This window comes from Bos mutus, chromosome 24 (genome assembly GCF_027580195.1).
Source record: "Bos mutus isolate GX-2022 chromosome 24, NWIPB_WYAK_1.1, whole genome shotgun sequence".
Classification (NCBI taxonomy): Eukaryota; Metazoa; Chordata; class Mammalia; order Artiodactyla; family Bovidae; genus Bos; species Bos mutus.
In genome coordinates this window covers 42,890,261-42,910,434 of record NC_091640.1, presented here as the reverse complement: position 1 = coordinate 42,910,434, position 20,174 = coordinate 42,890,261, and the positions used below count along the sequence as shown (strand labels likewise).

The following is a 20,174-nucleotide window of genomic DNA, read 5'->3' as shown; positions in this document are numbered from 1 at the left end:
ATGAACAGGAGAACCGTCCGGTGAGATGCTCCTTCCCCGGAGGGCTAGGGGTCGCAAGGCTTTCCAATCGGGTGAACACCCCACCCCCACCGCCCACTTCTGATGCAGCCGCCCCAGGCCGCGCTCCCCACCCTCTCATCTGGCTTCCGCTCAACAGAACAGCCGGCAGTGGTACCTCCAGGCCCCTGACTATTTTTATGCGACCATCTGCATCCTGGGCCAGGCCTGGCGGGCAGCAGCAGCCCAAGGAATCCCACGGCAGGTGATGACAGCCGGACAGCTGGGACCCGGCCCTGCCCGCGACTGTCCTGAGGATGCTGCAAGAGTGTCGAGAGGACCGCTTAGGGCGACGTGGTGTCCGGCCCCTTCCACCTCTGCAGCCCTGAGGCCGGTCTGGGCGCGGGGTGGGTCGGGCTGGGGGTAGAGCACGCCCCACCCCACCCCCACACACACCTCTCCTAGAACAGCCCGGGAGCCCTGGATGTGGAGAGGAAAGGGCGCTGAGTCAGGCGGCGGCTGAGTCAAGGAACCGGGCGCTGAGTGAAAATTCCTTTTTTGGAAGTGAGGCCGTCCCTTTCCTGGAGGCCGAATCCCCGGGAAGTGACGCCGTCTCACCCGCGGAGGCAGCAGCGGCCCCTGGCGGAGGTGTTGGGAGCCAGGAGCCGTCTCGCCCCAGGAGGCCTGGGGACGCCCCTTCCGTCCGCCCGGACCGTGGGGAAGGGCTTCCAGCCGCGCTCCTTGTAAGGGAAGCGCGCGGCGAGCCCGCGGACGGGGTGGCGTCCCCCCTATCAGCGAGAAGGACGGGACCCTGAAATGCCTGAGTCTTTTTTTTTTTTTGGCTGAGTTTGAAAAAAGAGGCTGTGCTTCCAGAAATAAGGCGGCAATTCCTTTACCTCTGCCCCTTCCCCCATCGACCCCTCCCCCCATCCCGCCCCACCCCGGCCTGAGGTCCTGCTGCCGGCCCCGCTGCTCCGCGTGTGAAGTGGAGAAAGGGTGGGAGTCAGGTCCGGTGGACGGGGAGCAGGGGACGGAGGGGCTCCGGGATGCGATGGGAGGATGGGGGCAGGGCACGAGTCCCGGCCTAGGGGTTTGACTGCAAGCGGCTCTGAGGTTCTGGGACGAGCCGTGGGTCTCCCACTGTCTTGAGCCTTCAGACAGGAGGGGTCCAGGCCTCCGCGACAGCGGTTCTCAGGAGGAAAACCGCAGAATGAAGGCTCCTGGCACGTGCGGATCCCCTGGTCCAGCAGCCCCCCCACCCCATTTCTCCCGGGAGCCGCACTGCCCCCTCCCAAACCACGTGATGGGGCCTGGGGCCTCGCCTGACTCGGCCACGCCCACCCTGATCAGGATTCATTTCCAGCAGCTTCTTGTTTAGGAAAGGCTGGCAGAGCAGCCTATTCTCCGAAGACTGAGGCCCGCAGGCTTTCCGGTCTCTGGGCTCATTAGGAGCCCGGTTGTAATCTCTGACCCTACTGTTCCCGCGGCACCGGCTCCTGATAGAGACTTAAGAGCGATTGCCTTTGTTAGCGGAGAGTTTCTGGTTGATTCCGCGTCTGTGAAACTTCCTGAGATGAAGGAGACTAAGAAGTACGTGTATTATAGCAGCTTTCCTGATGGGTTTATTGTGGAGCAGAAGGCACTGTGCAGCCCCTGGATCCTGCCATCCTAGCCCCCACCGAAGGGACCACCACCCCAGGGACCCCCGCCCAGTCCCTGATAGTCGCTCAGGCCCGTTTTCTTTCCTGAGCAGGTGATACGTAGTGGGAACACAGCATTTTCCAAATTCATCCCCTAGAGGGACCGGCTGGGTCAAAGCTGGCTGACCTCCCAGGTGTGCCCCCTACCCTCTCTTGATCCCTCTCCAAGGGCGAGAGCCAGGCACCGCCTGCTCCTCTGTTTCAGCCAGCACTCGGAGCATGTAGGTGCCCATGTGGATAAGACACTGGCCAGTCACCTGGGCAGCGTGAGAGAGGAATCGCAGCAGGCTCCTGCAAGAGAGGGAGTCAGTGGTAACAGAACCATGTATGTAAGTCCTCATCGAGGTTTGGGGGCTACTCTGTACAAGGAGCATCCCTGATGCTCAGCAGTAAAGACTCTGCCTGCATTGCAGGAGCCACAAGAGACTTGGGTTCAATCTCTGGATCAGGAAGATCCCCTGGAGAAGGAACAGGCTATCCACTCCAGCATTCTTGGGCTTCCCTGGTGGCTCAGGCGGTAAAGAATCGGCCTGCAATGCATGAGAACTGGGTTTGATCCCTGGATTGGGAAGATCCCCTGGAGAAGGGCATGGTAACCCACTCTGGTATTCTTGCTTGGAGAATCCCATGGACAGAGGAACCTGGTGGGCTACAGTCCATGGGGTCACAAAGATTCAGACACGACTGAAATGACTTAGCACGCACAGCACAACCAGGTCAGAATTTCCTTGGGTCTGGATTTAGCCCTCGTTGCTGAGAAATAAGGTTTTAAATGCATGACCCTAGTTTTTAAATGGAATTTGGTTCTTCTATTTCTTATATAGGGTTTTTGTTCCATTTTGGACTTAACAGTCTTTGGAGAAAACTATATATTTTAGTTTTCAAGTCTCAGTTTTCTGAATAAGTCTGTGGTGTGACAAGTTTTTACGATGACACGAGTGCGAGTCGGGCCAGGGCTCAAGGGGCTGAGGAAGGGCAGTAGCTGTGTCCAGACCCTGCCTTCCCGGGTGCGTTACCTGAGCATGGCCTTGAACCCTGTGCAGTGGATGTCGTAGGACACAGAATACATCTCGTACATGGTGGCCTTCACGTTGAGGCAGCCAATGACATCCTTGGGGCTCAGCTTGTACAAGTCGAAGGTGACTTTCGCGATGCCCCGTCTCTGAGGCGGCCGGCGGGCTGGGGTTTGGTGGCCAGCCTAAGGGTGGGGAGGGCAGAAGCTGCAGTGCATCCCAGCTGCCACCTGCAGGGCCTGCAGTGCTGGGTTTTCCTGTCTGCTTAAAATCTGAGCATGAATAACCTGCTAACTATTTGAGGAATGTTTTCAGCCAGTCAGGGTGCTTCTGCGGCCACAGGGTCCAAACCCATAAGAAGTCACCTCCTCCAGCAGCTCTCTTCAGGGACTGGGGGTGAGTGTGGTGTGGCCTCAGGGTCCAGGGCTCAGTGGACAGTTGTGCCAGTGATCTGTGGTGGACACGCACTCACCCTGGTCCCCCAAGGCCACTGCGGCTGCCTGGTGATGTGGATGGGCCCATGACAGTGTCACAGTACATTTGACCAACAGGCATACTATTCCACCATATGAGAGGTGGCCACGGAAAATGCCAGAATCCTATGGCCAACCAGGGCTGGTGTGAGGGCCGTCCCCTGATTTCTACTTCCTGCCCTGGAGGAAGGCTGACCTCTTGGGGACACTTAGCAGACTCACTCTCAGTTCTCTTGAGACCCTTGGGGTTGGGAGAGGTCAGAGACCTCTGAAATCCCAAGTTTATAAACAGCATTTTCACATGGTCTTCCTGCAGAAGCTTTGAGAAAAAACAGGAGAGAACTGTCCCAGGGCCATGTCCCAGGCACACCTCTGGTGGGTTTGCTGCACACACGGTCCTGCAGTGCACAGGATTCAAATAGAGGAACGACTTTCATAAACCTTGGGACCTGGGGGTAGTTGGGGCTCTGAGTGTTAAATTCACTGACAAAAGTCTAAAGTTAAACTGTAAACCCCCCTAAAAGCACCTAAACCCTTCTTGCTGGCGCCTCTCTTCTCTCCCCACCCCTCAACTTGGACACATAATGGTCCCAGCTTAGGAACTAATACACATGAGGTCCTGCTGCCTCGGAAGAGGTGTATCTATTGTTTAGGAAACGTTATTAAAAATTGACTCAAGGCAGGGGGTTCTGGACACAGCTCCTCTCTGAAGCATGAAAGTTTTGATCTCTGCCAGCATCCTCGGTCTTGAGTCAGAATCAAGATGCCTCCCCAAACTCGGAGTCTAACCATGGCGGCAGTGGGGTAAGGTGGGGTGGGTGGTTGCGGGGGAAGAGTTTCATCATCCCCCCCACCCCACCCCCAAGATGCCTCAGGGGGATTGACAGGCACCAAAGCTTTGGACTGAGAAGGGAGCCCCCTGGTGGATACTTCTGGGAAGTTCTGTCCAAGTCAAATCCAAGTGGCCTCACTGAGAAACTCCTACAAGTGGGACAGGACCTCTGACCTCAGAAGGAAGGCAGTCCAGACATGTAGGATCCCGTGTAAGACTCACATCAACCAGACTGTTACCAGATGGAGAAACATCCCGCCCCCAAGAACCATCACTTTGGTGCCACTCTTGTCCACTGCCTCCTGTCACCACCTTGACTTGCAGCTCAGTGCCCACTGCCGTGCCCACCACTTGGGGGCTTCAACCTGTTATGTGGCAACTGACTCCCCCACTAAGTAGAAGAGCATCTCACAGAACAAACAGAAAAGACCCTTCCCCTCTGAATTAGTGTCCTGGGGCTTCTAGGACCAATGGCCACAAGCTGAGTGAGGATATAGACTGATGCTCTGACAGTTCTGGGGGTCAGGGGTGCTGAATGAACTATGGGCTGTCCTGCTTGGGCAGGACAGAGCCACCCGTGTCCTTCAGCCCCTGGCCCATCCTCCTGTCACTGCTCCCTGCTTCCGCCCTCACTGGCCCTCCTATGTCCCTCTTACAAGGACCTGTGATGACCACCCAACCAGGTAATCCAGGGTCATCACTCCTGTGAAGATACTTAAGTCAATCACACCCACCAACTCCCCTTTGCCATGTAAAGTGACAAGTTCCTGGGTTCTGGGGATGAGGATATGGGTCATGGGGGCTGGAGGGAGGAACCAGCTAGGTCATGAGCATCAGTGAATAATCTCTGTCCCTGATTTCTGTAAACTACACTCAGCTTGGGTGGTCTCAAACTGAGCAGACTCTAAAGACTCAGGGGGAAGCTTGAGGCCAAATGCTCGGGAGAGAGCGGTGGGTGGCCATCTGCCCAGCCTCCAGCAGCGCTGGGGTCACTGGCTGCCCAGAGGGGAGATACCAACTTCGGTACCTGCTTATGCCTCTGGATTCTGGTTCCCATAGAATGTTGACCTCTGAGGATTTCCCCTTGTTGAAGGTCAGTTGTGTTAGTTGCTCAGTCATGTCCGACTCATAGACTATAGCCCACCAGGCTCCTCTGTCCATGGGATTCTCCAGGCAAGAACACTGGAGTGGGTTGCCATTCCCTTTTCTAGGGGATCTTCCTGACTCACAGATCAAAAACAGATCTCCCACATTGCAGGCAGGTTCTTCACCATCTAAGCCACCAGGGAAGGTCAGTTAGGCATACAAAAAGATGTTTGAATATTTATGCTTTACATGTTTAGATGTTTTATGGTGGGAATGTTTTTCAAGATTTATAATCTATAGTTTTCTCAGAAATAAAACCCTTTATGCCACTTCTTTGCTTATCTAACTCACTGTGTCACACTATGTCACACCCTCACATACCTCCCTAATTTCATCATCTCACTGCCTCCTGAGATCCAGGTCAGATCTACACGCCCTAACAGGGTCTGCAGCTCCTCACTGGCCGAAGCCTGACCCTCAGAATTACTGGCTCTAAATCACACAGTCCAGGTTTGCAAAGATGCCACATTTCCTAGAAACACTTAGAAGCATCCCTGGAGGGCAGCAGATCCAGTTACCGGGTGAACACAGAGGAATTATTCAGAAAGTGAGCCAGTCAACTCCAAGTGGGGACCGCACTTACCCAGGTGAGCAGCCTGCCCAGCTGCCGCCCAGATAACACACTTACCGGTGTCCATTTCTGCCCCTGCTCCAGGACCATGAGGTGTGTGTTGTCCCCCAGGGTCTGGAAGAACTCCTCTGTGTCCACCACAGTGCCATCCTCCTCCAGCACCAAGGTGACCAGTTGGCTGGCGACCACCAGTGCATCCAAGGTCTAGGTCAGACAGAACACACCAGCGTCACCAGTTGAAGTGACTCTATTTGGACCCATCAGTGGCATCCATTAAGTCATGGTCCCCAAAGTGTTGGCTGACTTTAAGGATCTAAATGGTAAAGATGTACCTTGGCTGGTGTCTATAACTCAGACTTTGCTTGGAAAAGAGAAGTTGAAAAGTTGAATGGACCTAACTTCTTCAGAGGTTTCAACATCGTGAGGTAAGGAATTACAGTGGACAATATTCAGTTTCTAAAATGTCTTGCTTATTTGGACAAATAAAAAGAACGACCCCGTGTCCATGATGCTTAGAGAGCCGTGTCTCTCTTTCTTCAGAGACAGCGTGTTGGATGCTCAGGTCCTGTCTCTGGTGAAAGTCTATGATTCTTCCTTATTTGGTGATTGAGGACACTGTTTTAGATTAAGAACAATTGGTCCCTGGCCTCTATAACCAAAACCAGATTTCTAAAGTTGTGGCTCCTATATTCTCCCTTGTCAAGAAACTAAGGCCACATTATCAAATGATGGTTGTTTCCTTCTTATTTTTTAAAATTTATTTTTATTTTATTTTTATTTTTGACCATACCACAGGGCTTAGTTTCCTGACCAGGGATCAAACCCTGGCCCACAGCAGTGAAAGTTCAGAGTCCTACCCACTGGACCACCAAGGAATTCCCAATTAATGGCTATTTTGAGGGCTCTCATCTCTGACCTAAGTCCTGTATGGGACAGGGACACAGCAATGTTCCCTTTAACCCCAGCAGGCTCCCCCAAGCTCCCTGTCTTGCACTTATTTGTCCCCGAGACCCTGTGAGTTGGGGGCCCTCGTGGCTGATGGGGGTACCTTGCTGAGAAGCTCCTGTAGGCTACTGGCCATCACCCCTCGGCGGCTGCTCCGGTCATGGTTGGAGACACGGAAGGGGCGAGCGGGATGCATGAGGGGTGTGAACAGCACTTTCTTTGTCTGCGACCCCATAAACGTCAGGGGCCTAGAAAGAAGGGTCAAGTGAAAGCCAACTGAGGTTAGTTTAAAGAGTCTTTAACGAGAGGTTTAAAGTACATGGAAATAAGACAAGGTTAATATTTGCACCTAAAGAAAGGAAGTCAATGGTTGGGGATGATTAAAAATTGTGTACCTGATACCCAAGAAACAAACAAATATGTAAAATTAACAAACACAGTATCATCACACCTGTTTTACCAGAACATTCAAAGCCCTCGTGGAACTGAGGAGGAGAGGTGAAGGCACCAAACTCAAAGGAGAAATAAGGATAATATTCTGCAAACGTTGGCTTTAGAGTTGAAAAGCCTAAGTAAATGATTTCTTGAGGCCATGGAACAGCTGAACAGACTTAAAGAATCAGGCACACACAGAGTTATAGATTTGTACAGTAAGACTAAGGAAGAAATGGCTACCCAGCCAGTATTCTTGCCTGGAAAATTCCATGGACAGAGAAGCCTGGTATGCTACAGTCTATGGAGTCACACTGAGTGGGATATGACTGAGCAATGGACACTTTTCACTTTCATACACACCTCTGCATATGTCAGTCATTTATCTATCTATATTTTATATCTCCAGCTAGATTGGACTTTCCTTACAGACAAAGGTGACAATCTGGACTTGTGACTGGCATCTACAGTGCAGGCAGGGGGCAGTCTTGTGGGGCTGAGCCCATACCCTGTGGGATCAGACACTGTCTCTGGGTAGATGGGGTCGAGACTGAGCTGAATCCTCGGGCACCCCACTGGCGTCTTAGAAATGCCTGGTGCTGTGTGGGAAGCCCCTCCCCTCCCCTGACATGCCGGAACCTGTGCCACAGCCTCTTTACCTAGACTGCCAGCAAGGATTTGGTCTGAAGCTTATTTGGCCAGCATCAGGCTTGTGCCTTGTGACTGAAGGCACCTAAGTACCTGCCATGGCCAGCAGCATGCTGGCTTTTAAAATATATCTACTAATTTCATTATAACCTTACAAGGAAAGTATTACCCCATTTCTCAGGTAAGAAAGTCAAGGCTCAGAGTGATTTCTCAAGGTCATCCAGTTAATAAAGAATCTTTCTGAACTTCATCTTAAGCAATAAACATCAATTCGAGCTGGTGAGGGAGAGCTGCCTGCCAGGAGGACAGCCCTGGCTCCTCTCCAGGGTCACCACCCAGCCTGTGTCCAGCACAACAGCTGCAAGGAGACTGGGCCTGGTCACTAGTCCCTCCGCAGCTCTCCTCCAGACCAAGGCCGGCCCAGTGAGGGAGTCCAGGCCCGAGCCAACCCAGTGGAGGGCCTGGTACATGGCTTCTGGACCTCTGCCCCCGTTCCGGGGAATTACACAGGCTCCTCAGTTACACAACTCGACAACCAGGGGCTCACGTCTGCCAGGGTGATGCTGCACGGAAGTTGCTTGGTGCTCTTCCTCCTGGGGAACCTGGTAAACAGGGCAATGAGAGTAAACCCCATGATGCTTTACAGCTGGAATCCAGCTCTGTTCTCAACCTGATGGAAAACCAGCTTGCTGTAAGGAGTAAAGAAAGGAACAGGTTCACTGCCTGATCAGGACACAAGCTCACATCTCAGCTGAGTGTGGGGGGTGGTGCTCAGGGCAGAGGGAAGGGTCACCAGGGTCAGGGTGGGGGGAATGCCCTTCCCACCCTCCCGCCCCCTGGTGAAACCCTCCTCTAGTGCAGAAGAGCCCGGGGCCTGCCAGCAAGAGCCTCCCTCCCCCCAAACCCATTCCTTTGTTCCTGAGAACTGGAAGGCTCAGGCTCAACCAGAGAAATAGCAGGACAAAGTTCACGTCTCAGAACCCGGCCCCGGGGGATCAGTGCACACTGTGGGCCTGACAGCTCTGACCCAGTTAGGGCCCAAATCTCATCTCTGCAGACGCTTGCACCTCTATGAGCACCAGTGATCCTCTGACCTCGCTCCGCCATCACAAAGCCCTCATTGTCTTTTAACTACTGACCAGATAAGCACTGGCCTCCCTCCTCACTGCTCTGAGATCGCCAGTTGTGATAAAGGAGGAAGTCCAGTTGTTGCTGTCCTTAATCCTTAAATTTCCCAACCAAGAACTGGGTCAGTGTTGAGAAAAGGCTTAGGTACACCTAACAGGCTCAACCAACACCAGGTGCTTACTCTGCCCCAGCTAAGTGCACAGCGGGCTCAACCAGCCACATGAACAAAGCAACACATTAATCCAACTCAGTCTGGTCCTCTTGGTGGGATCATTTGTGTCACTGGCCAAACAGCCCCGCCCTGCCCCCAACCTCCTACAGCGACATTGTCCCAGAAGCATTGAGAGGTCTTAGAGTCCAGCTTCTGATGACACGTCATGTTGGCCACCCTCTCATCCCCAGGAAGGTGCAGGTAATCACATGAAACAGAAAGGGGAAAGGCTCAGGACACGGGAAAACAAAGAAACAGGTTCTTCAAGGAAATAATATTGTTTCAGGGAAATCAAGATAAGAGAAGTCAGACTTCATGGAAGATTCTTGAAAACCGTGGAGGGGCACAGGTCCCAGAACTGAAGGGACAGGGAAGTCTACCTTTTTCTGGAGGGACAGAGGAGACCGTAACACACACAGGTGGGAAATAGAGCAACGGACACTGGCTGACCATGGGTGTGAACTCCACTGCAGTGGAGCAAAGCTGGGCCTCCAGGTCATAAGATGGCGTCTTTCTAGGCTGCCCTCTGATCTGGTGTTTATTCTAGAAGTGGTGGGGGAGAGCAGGGGGCCCAGGAACAGGTTGTCGGGTGGACAAGGAGGGTCCACGGGAAGTGATAAAGCTCAGACAGATCCTGTGCCCACAGTCAGGTGACAGGACAGTGATGGAAGGAAAGTGCGACCCCAGCTGTGGGATGGCAGAGAAGGGACAGGCCTTGGAAAGCATCCATCAGGCCTGGCGGGGCCTCCAAGAACTGCAGGGACAGCAGGTGAGGGACAGTGTTTTGGGGTGGGGGGATCTCACTGTGGCAGGAAGCAGAGCAGTGTTGGCCCCAAAGAGGCTTCCTGCCCTCCAGTGATGCCTGGCCAGTGACAAGCAACACATGGGACATGGGGACCCACTGGGAGCTCCCTGGCGGGACTGTGGCCATTCCTACTGTGCCTTGAGCCCCGCCACCCCCACCCCCCACCCCCCCGACTCTGGGAAAAAAGTGCTTGGCTAGAAAGCACATCCAGCACATGGCCGTGAAGTCTCTGTACACTTTGAATGTTATTAACATGAGTTTCAGAGAAGGCAATGGCACCCAACTCCAGTACTCTTGCTTGGAAAATCCCATGGACAGAGGAGCCTGGTGGGCTGCGGTCCATGAGGTCGCTAGGAGTCGGACACGACTGAGTGACTTCACTTTCACTTTTCGCTTTCATGCATTGGAGAAGGAAATGGCAACCCACTCCAGTGTTCTTGCCTGGAGAGTCCCGGGACAGCGGAGCCAGGTGGGCTGCTGTCTCTGGGGTCGCACAGAGTCGGACATGACTGAAGTGACTTAGCAGCAGCAACATGAGTTTAGACCAGAAAGGAGTAAGCATCAGTAACCATAGAAAAGTCAATTCCTCCCTTGTGTCTCCTACAAGACTGGTCAAATTTGTCCCAAAGGGCAGCTATTCAAAACCTAGAGTTCTTTATTCAAGCAAAGAGGACCAAACAGCTACTCTGCACAAAGTGCAATGGAGATGAGCTCTGTAACTATCTCAGTGTGTGTGTTATCGCTGCCAGGACACAAAGTCAGAGCAGGCTGTGTCTGTGACAACACACACTGTGGGGATGGACATCCTGGGCATCCGGAGCTGGGCCAGGAGACCTTGGGCTGCTTCCATTACCACCAAGGCCTCCTGATCACAGACAATGAACAAACTAATGACTGGGTTAAGATCATTGCTTACCCGCGTCCGATGTTAAAAAAAAAACATTAGGTTCCTGCCTTGGCAACATGCAGGTACTTACTAACAAAAGACAGAGTTAGGAAAACTCTACCAGGACCACTGAGAGGCAACAGAAGTCCAGCAGTCACCTTGCCTGCCAGGGGGTCTCATGCAGCCTAGATATAGCTTTAAGGAAGGCAGAGGATGAAAGTTTTCCTTTCAGCAAGTGTTACAGGTGGGCAGAAGCAGGTGGGGTCCCGTGAATCAGAGGAGCTCAGCATGGAAGCAGGACCTGGAGACAGTGTGTCCCCAGGGTGGTCCTCTGCCCAGAGCCCCGCACTCAGGGCTGGCTAAGCAGATCAGTCCTTCCCCATGAGATCATCTGCACAGTAACTGCAGAAGCAAGACTTCAGAAGCAAGTCCTTCCTACTCACAGAGATGTTTTGGGTTTGGGATTGATGCTGTAGGGTCAGGTGCAAGGGCAAGGGCAGCCTTAATCTTGCAGGTCTTGCCTTGTCCTCCTGTTCCAGGCCACACCAGCCAGGAACCGATGCTCCTGTCGTCCTTACAACTTGGCCCACCAGCTCAGTGCCCAGAGGACCTTGGAGAGGTCCTTGGGAGAAATGTTTGGAGGATGCACTCCAAACTGTCAGTGTCTGTTACCCCAGGAGTGGGATTGGGGGCGGGGGAGGGTTGTGAGTGGAGTTGGAGGAAGAGGAAGAAACCAGGAAAAAAACCAGGGCCTTTCCTTTACGTCTAAACCACATGAGTAAAGAGGCATGAAAAAGTCTGTTTCTCACCTTCCTGGGGTCCCAATTTTAAAGAGACAGCCCCAGCCAGACAGCTCCCCTTCCATTGTGGCAGCTCTCTAACCCTGGGTATGGCAGGAAGCCCTGTTTAAGAACCCAGGTTCAGAAGCTCACAGATCACACTACTGCCTCACCCACCCAATCCCTCCACCCCAATCACCTGGGAAAACCTGTATTTATATGCACACCTATGGCTGATTCATGTTGATATTTGACACAAAGCAACAAAATTCTGTAAAGCAATTATCCTTCAATTTTAAAATTAAAAAAAAAAAAAGCATTCAATGGCTTCTCCGTGTCTTTTGACGATCTTCAGAGAAGCATGCTGCTGCTGCTGCTAAGTCACTTCTGTCGTGTCCGACTCTGTGCGACCCCAGAGACGGCAGCCCACCAGGCTCCCCCGTCCCTGGGATTCTCCAGGCAGGAACACTGGAGTGGGTTGCCATTTCCCTCCCTTAAATCTATAGTCACTGCCACCAGGATCGTCAGGATTTTACAGAGGAGGAGTGGGTTGGGTTTTTGGACGTTAAGACGAACCCAAGAAAGAAAAGTGATGGGGGCCTCGGTCACTGGGCGTGGGAGGCGGGCGAGGAGGCCCCGGGTCCGCCGGCACCTCTACCACTGCCCCGCATCCCCTGCCCGGCCTCGGCGGCAGCGTCACTGCTTCCCCTCAAACTCCGCCGTACGAACCCGAGAGCTCAGCCAGCGCCATCGGGTAGTGCCGGAGCCCGCGCGGCCCTGAGGAGTGAGCTGGCCACCCCGAAGCCGTCCCACCGGCGACCCTCGTCTAGCCCTGGCTCCCACCACGGTCGGGGACCCGGAGCAGCCTGGCCCCGCGCGCGCCGGGGGTCTCCTGGGTCCCGCTTCGTCTGCTCCCGCGGCGGCAAGAGATGCGGCTCGGGCACTCACCACGTTCACCTGTTCCCGGAGCCCGCGCACCTGGGGGCCGCACCTGGCGCTGGGGGCGGCCGGAGACGCGGGAGGGGACGCGCGCGGGCTGGGGGCGCAGGGCCGCGCAGAGGGACGCGGGACGCAGGGGGACACGGGGCGTTGGGGGCCCCGGGGGGCGGGGAGACGAGGGGCCCCGAGGCGGCGGGAGCGCCATGGGGATGCGAGGCGCTGGGGGCGCAAACCCTAACCCTAAACCAGCGTGGCACTCGCCTGAGCAGGGCTCCGGCGCAGTCCCGGGCAGTCTCCATGGCTCAATCCGGTCAGTCCCCTCCCCGCCGGCCTCCCGGCGCTCCGGCCTGTTAAAGCGCCACCGCTCGCCCCGCCCAGGTCCACGCCCCTCGGGCTGCGGAGCTTTGTACCCGACAGCCGTTCCGCCGCCAACCCGGAGCCCAGCCATTCCCTGGGCCTTCGAGGGTCGCCGGTCGGCCTGTCAGATGGGTCAGTGGGGACATTGCCACGCCGGCAGTGCAGCCTCTGCAGTGGAGGGGCGGGTGCGGCCCAGGATGTGGGACACGGGACGTGGGAAGCGATGCTCTGCCGGAAGGGGACAGACCTCAGAGGGGCCGGGCTGTCAGCTGTTACGACTCTTAATTGCGAAGCCTACTCTCTAGAGTGGGTTAGGGGGTGGGGCACTGACCCTGACCCTTCGGAAGGAGAAACCCAGCCGACACTGTCCAGCGCCGCCTGCACTCGGGGTGACTGGCCCCCATTGGCGCGCTGCCAGCCGGGCCGCGCGGAGCCGGCTCCCAGAGCGCTGTCGCCTGACATCTGCCGCCTGACCTCTGCCTCCGTCCCCGGACTCACGTGACCTGCACAGCTGGCCCTGCTGCCCGAGTTCCTACTCCTCCTCTTCCTCCCCCGTCCTGCCCCGAGGCTCATGGTGTCACCGAGGGAAATGTGGGGCCAAAAGCAATCTCCTTCCAGAGTCCTGGCATCCCCGGGGCCTGCGGGGTTCCAGCCTTGGCGGACGACGGGGGTTCAGGCCCAGAGCCCCATCTGAACCTCGCCCCCTGCCAGTTGCCTGAATGTTGTATACCCCTCACAACTCATGTACTGACCTCCTAATGGCCAGTGTGCTAGCTTTACAAGGTGGGCCTGGGTGGGGGGTGGGTGATGGGGTTATGAGGCCAGTTACCCCATGGATGGAGTTACTGTCCTTTTAAGAGAGCTCCCTCACCCCTTCTGCCTTCTGAGGACACAGGGAAGGGACTGTCTGCCGTGAACCAGGAGGTGGTGTCACCAGAACTGGGCCCTGCTGGTCCAGATCTAGGGCTTCCAGCCTCCAGAACCTTGGGCAATAAAACTTTGTTGTTCATAATAAACCACTGGTGTCCAGCACTCTGTCGGAGCAGCCCCACTGGACTGGACACCAGCTTGACAATGAGACAGTGGGTCCAATCAGTTCAATTCAACTCACCTCTAAAAAAACATTTTATTGCAAAAAATTTCAAATATAAAGATGTATAGAGAGAACATGCCATGAGCATCTTTATACGCAGTGCCTGGATTCAGCCAGCCTTTAATATTTTGACATAATTGCTTGTTTTTTATCTGTATTTTTATTTGAACCCCAAATGCTTCAACTTGCATCTCTGAAGAACCCAGAACATTGTTACACGAAACAGTGATGTTTCCTCTCCGAAAGAAATAAAAATGACTCCCAACTGCACCTGATGTTCAGTCTACAATTGAGCTCCCCAGACCCTGGGATCACTGTTGCCTTGTGCATATACACGGCCTCCAGGCCTGAGGTCCAGGTGTGTCGGGCCCAGGCTGGAGTAGTGAGGGTCAAGTTCATAGGAGCCTCGAACATGGAAGCAGCCAGGTAGCAGGAGCAGCTCACTGACTCACTCCCGGGGCCTCGAGGGTGAAGGCTTGTTAGTGAGCGAATGAGTGAACAAGATGCTATGGCAGCAGCAACACGTGAAGGCCTATTTCAAAGAGGGCAAAGGTGCGAATTCTACCTTAAAGTGCCCTGGAAGGGACTTTGGAGCTGGGGCCAAGTGAGGGTGGGGAGCTGTGTGTGGTGGGGGCTGTTCTGTGCTGTTTTAGGAAGGGCAGAGGTACACCAGGACATGAGGGGTGTGGGGGGATCTGGAGGAGCCAGGGTCAGGGAGTGCCCACAGGGCAGCCATGTCGGGGAGAATCTGCACAGCAGTGCCATAGACGGGGCCTCACCCCACTCACACCTATAGTCCAGTGGCAGCCAAGGAAAGCAGGTCCGGGAGCCAGGCAGGCTTCTCTGTGGGAATTCTGCACACAGAAGAACCACAGCCAGGAGGGGTGGAGCTGGCCCCCGGTGCCAGCCCTGCCGCTGGGTGGGGTGAGGCCCTGGACTGGCCATCCCGTCTGCCCAGGGCCTGGCTGGGAGACAGCAGATCAGGCTGTATGTAAGGCCACAGGGGCAGGAGCTTGTGCAACACCCCTCAGTCAAGACAACTTTCTCCCCAGCTGGACTAGGAGCAGAAGTCCTCCTCTTCCCAACTGGACTTCACAACCTCATGGAGTCTGTGTAGCCAGTGTGAAGACACTGGGGTTGACTTACAACTCATGCTCGTGACATTCACTGAGATCTTGAAGCAGCGGTTCTCAGCCTTTGGGGGCTCCAGACCCTTAAATATAGTATCAATGCAAACTGCAGCGTCTCCTCAGAAACGCCTATACCCAGGCCCTATGGGGGTCCACGGGCCGAGAAGCCCCTCTTTGGGGACCAGGATTCATCTGCCCCTACCCCCGGGCCTGCCCTGCCCCCCTCCCCCACCCCCGCACCTTTTCTCTCCCTGTTTGTGTCATTCCTGGGTGTGGACGTTTCCTTTTCTTCCAAATGTAGGAACAAAGGTGATGTGCTTTTCTGCTGACTTATCTGCAGAGAAGGGGCCCAGAGAAGGCTGTGTTTTGGGGCTAATTTCTGGTCTTTCCTAAGTGGGCGGAAGGGCAGAGCGGAGCTGGGCCAGCACCGCCACAACACGTGTACACAAATTGGTGCTGGACGCTTCCCACAAAGGTCTCAGCGAAACTTTAACTCTGTAAGTAAAACACAAACACCTTGTCGTTGTGAGGTGTTTATATTAAAACCTTACAGATAAGGTGAGGTCTTCCCAGACCACTGTCACCAGTTCTGCCCGCCTCCTCACTTACCTGAGTTCTGCCATGGGATCATTTCTATGTGGTTAAATACACACACAACACGAGTGTCACTGCTTATGGTCTGTTTACACAGATGGTACTGTATTACACGTATTATATGCAGTGTTGTGCTTCACACCTCAGTCATATCTAATGCACACTGATAGACTTCAGACTCTTAACACTGCATACATATCACAGCACGTAGATAACAGGTTGTATTCAACATTTCCCCTTGACGAATATTGAGCACTTTCCCTTTGTTCATGTGTATAAACAGCACTGAACTAAGCACATGTCTTTCCAAGGTCGGGCAGCCCAAGCCTGCTTGCAGCATGGGCCAGACAGAAAGGATTAGTGTGAAAGGACTGTTTTGACTGTTCAGGAAGATTTATTGATACATTAGAGCAGTCAATGGAGTCCGTGTTTGCAGCTCTCACTTTGTGAATTCCTAAGCACTCATTGGACTTCCCAGGTGTCTCTAGTGGTAAAGAACCCCCCTGGCCAATGCAGGAGACGTAAGAGAGGCAGATTGGATCCCTGGGTCAGGAAGATCCCCTGGAGGAGGGCATGGCAACCCACTCCAGTATTATTGTCTGGAGAATCCCATGGACAGAGGAGCCTGGTGGGCTACAGTCCATAGCGTTGCAAAGAAATTGAACACGACTGAAGCAACTTAGCATGCATGCATGCAAGCACTCATTAAACAGTGAGTCTTGATTTAGTGGTCAAGAATTCAGAAAGAGGGCAGCTTTTGTAAAAAACCAAATTGTGTTAATGGGTCTGAACCTGCTCTGCGTTGTTATGGGAGCACCCAGGATGCCACCTTCCTCTTTATCCCTGAAGCCAGCCTGCGAGAGTGGGATCTCCACGTGAGCAGATGATGTTAAACCTCCTGACAAAGATAAAGAAGAATGGCAGCAGGAACACAGCTGTCCCCAGACTGCATTCAGCAGACATACTACATGCGGTTTTTTTTTTTTTTTTTTTTTGCTTTTAAAGAAATTGTATCCAAATTATTATTAGCGTCCTGAGCCCCTCCACCTTTTTGTTATAAAATTTGCCATTCTGAAACTCATTTGGCCTATGAGTGTATATGTGCTAAGTCACTTCCGTCTTGTCCGACTCTTTGCAACCCCATGGATTGTAGTCGGTCAGGCCTCTCTGTCCATGGCATTTCCCAGGCAAGAATACTGGAGTGGATTCCTTCCCCAGGGCATCTTCCTGACCCAGGAATCAAACCTGCGTCTCCTGTGTCTCCTGCATTGGCAGGCGGGTTCTTTACCACTAGCACCACCTGGGAAGCCCATTTGGCATATAGATCCCATGAACTGGTCAATGCTGCTGCTAAGTCGCTTCAGTCGTGTCTGACTCTGTGCGACCCCATAGACGGCAGCCCACCAGGCCCCCTAATCCCTGGGATTCTCCAGGCAAGAACACTGGAGTGGGTTGCCATTTCCTTCTCCAAAGCTTGAAAGTGAAAAGTGAAAGTGAAGTTGCTCAGTCGTGTCTGACTCTTCACGACTCCATGGACTGCAGCCTACCAGGCTCCTCCGTCCATGGGATTTTCCAGGCAAGAGTACCGGAGTGGGGTGCCATTGCCTTCCAAAAAGACAAAGAAAAAGCTTATCACTTCTGCATAAATTTAAAACTCAGTCACCCGATCACCTCTATTAGGTGATGGGGGAGGACAGACCTAAATCAGGCCTGTCAAGTGTTCTTAGCCGTGGCTTGTAATGTCTTAGGTGGATTCTTAGAAGGAGCGAGGAATCATTCATAATAGCAGACCGTGCTTTGCACCTGTGACACACATACACACACACATTCACACTCACACTCACACTCATACATGGGCCCCCATCAGCATCTCCAGGGTGGGTCACACAAAACCTATCATAAGTTTCTCTAAAACTATTAGCAGCATTTGCCTCACTGGGGACATGAGAGACAGAGGCAGAAAGGAAATTTAATTTTTATCTATTAGCTTTTTGGCACAATGTGAATTTTGTACCTTTTAACTTAAACCACATGTATGAATTACTAATTCAAATATTAACTGGTCAGTTATTTAAAAAAAGTAGTTCAGAATGCTCTTCAGTTGCTTCTGTGTAAATATACAGACTTAATTATGGAGGATTCTTAAAAGAAGAGAAAAACCAACAGAGGGGCCAATTCAACTCCACTGACATGGCTAAAGTATCAAAAACAGAAAACCAAAAAATCGATAGACAATAACAGAGGTTGATGAGAATGTGAAGAAATCAGGAGCCTCATACATGGCTGGGGGATGTAAAATGGTGCAGCTGCTATGGAAACAGGCTGGCAAGTTCCTCACAAAGTTAGACCAAGAGTTACCATGTGCTCCAGCAATCCCATTCCTAGATATACACTCCCCTCCCCCAAAAATAGTCGAAAACATATATTCACACAGAAATCTGTACGTGATTATTTTTTGCAGTGTTACCCAAAATCACAAGAAGTGGAAATGTAATCAAAATATCCATCAGCTGATGAATGGATAAACAGAATGTGCTATATCCATACAATGGACCTGTTTGCAGCCACGGAATAAAGGAGGACACCTGTTGCAAGATGAACCAACCCTGAACACATTGTTCGAAGTGAAGGAAGCCAGAAATGTCCAGAACTGTCAATGCCATAGAGAAAAAAACAGATCTGTGGTTGCCGGGGCTGGGAGAAGAGGGGTGGGGAGTGATGGCTGATGGTTCAGGGGTTTCTTTCTGGGGTCATGAATGTTCTGAGTTAGACAGTAGTGATGGTAACACAGCCTGGTGAATACCTGAAATTCCCTTGTGGCTTAGCTGGTAAAGAATCTGCCTGCAATGTGGGAGACCTGAGTTCGATCCCTGGGTTGGGAAGATCCCCTAGAGAAGGGAAAGGCTACCCACTTCAGTATTCTGGCCTGGAGAATTCCATGGACTGTATAGTCCATGGGGTTGCAAAGAGTTGGACATGACTGAGAAACTTTCACTGAACTGTAAATTTTAAAACTGAGACTTTTATGGTATGTGAGTTACACCTGAACTAAAAAAAAGAAAACCTTACAACATGATACTTACAGTGAAAGACTGGAATAGTCAACACTCAAAAACTGAACACACCAGAGTGGTGGAATTTATTGTATGCAAACTATGCCTCAATACAAAATGATATAAAGATATAAAATACATAAATATTGCTGCAAAAAGAGAGAACAGTAAGACCAATAGGCATCATATTTTTAAAGTAATTTTAAAATATTTTAATTGTGGTAAAACACATAACACAGAATATACCATCTAAACCATTTTAAGTGTACCATTCAGTACTGTTAAGTGTATTTACTGATATGCTGTATATTTAAATACTGTATATTTAGTTATATACTGTTAAGTACATCTATGCTCATGCAATAGATCTGCATGTTTCATCCTGCACAATGGAATCTCCATATACTTTCTTTTTTAATAAAAAAAAATTCTATTGAAATAGAGTTGACCCATACCCTTCAACAGAGAAGGCAATGGCAACCCACTCCAGTACTCTTGCCTGGAAAATCCCATGGACGGAGAAGCCTGGTAGGCTGCAGTCCATGGGGTCTCGAAGAGTCAGACACGACTTCACTTTCACTTTTCACTTTCATGCATTGGAGAAGGAAATGGCAACCCACTTCAGTGTTCTTGCCTGGAGAATCCCAGGGATGGGGGAGCCTGGTGGGCTGCCATTTATGGGGTCGCACAGAGTCGGACACGACTGAAACGACTTAGCAGCAGCAGCAGCAGCAGCAGCAGCAGCATACCCTTCAAACAATAACCCTTCATCCCTCTCTGAGGCCCCGGGGCCTACTTCTGCCTCCAGGAGCTTGACTGCTCTGTCACTTGGTGTTGGTCCTTTTGTGTCCGCTGGCTTCACTGAGCAGAATGCTCATCCACCTGGGGGCAGGTGGCAGGATCCCCTTCCTTTTAGGCTGAATACCATCCCGACCATGTGGATGGACCACATTCCATTCATCCATCCGTCATCAATGGACATTGGGGTGGCTCCCCTCTCTTGGCGACTGGGAACAATGCCACTGGGGACATAGGTAGACAGATGTGGCAACATGGTTTTTAAAAATATAAAGCCAGGTGGCCCAGGCCTTTTCCCTCCTTTTCTGCAATGACCTCACTGCCAACTAGAAGTCTGTTGCAGCCAGAGCAGAAACAGGGCACCCATGCCAGCATCAAGCTGTGGCAGTGAGCCAGGTGAGCAGAAACTCAGGCTTTTCTCCAAGTCGAGAGATGGCAAAGGCCCAGGGTTGTGACCCTGGATACTCAGGAGTGAGGGTCCAAACCTCTTGTCCCACACATCTACCCTGGCTCTATCTGGCTCTGCATGTGGTCTCCACCCCAGGGATGGGGAGGGGGACTAGCCCCCAGCTCCAACGGCAGTAAACGGCCCCTCCTCCAGCTGCTGAGGCTCCCATGCCCCCACACAGCCTGTGGCTATCAAA

The 20,174-nt window shown here is 52.6% G+C and overlaps 1 protein-coding gene across 3 annotated transcripts; it reads right to left on the bottom strand.

The window, feature by feature from the left end:
• Window positions 1-1,293: 1,293 nt before the first annotated feature.
• On the bottom strand, window positions 1,294-13,450 carry CIDEA (cell death inducing DFFA like effector a). 3 transcript variants are annotated; one of them, XM_070361731.1, is made up of 5 exons: window positions 13,194-13,450; window positions 6,781-6,925; window positions 5,790-5,936; window positions 2,714-2,895; window positions 1,294-1,988 (listed from the first exon to the last, which is right to left on the bottom strand). In XM_070361731.1, exons 1-5 carry the CDS (start codon window positions 13,433-13,435, stop codon window positions 1,841-1,843), a joined length of 864 nt encoding a protein of 287 aa, XP_070217832.1. In that variant the 5' UTR covers window positions 13,436-13,450; the 3' UTR covers window positions 1,294-1,840. The 3 variants fall into 3 exon arrangements, with proteins under 3 accessions (XP_070217832.1, XP_070217833.1, XP_005892429.1); XM_070361732.1 differs by lacking the exon at window positions 13,194-13,450 and adding an exon at window positions 11,597-11,764 and having other exon boundaries at window positions 1,297-1,988; XM_005892367.2 differs by lacking the exon at window positions 13,194-13,450 and adding an exon at window positions 12,767-12,952 and having other exon boundaries at window positions 1,301-1,988.
• Window positions 13,451-20,174: the final 6,724 nt, after the last annotated feature.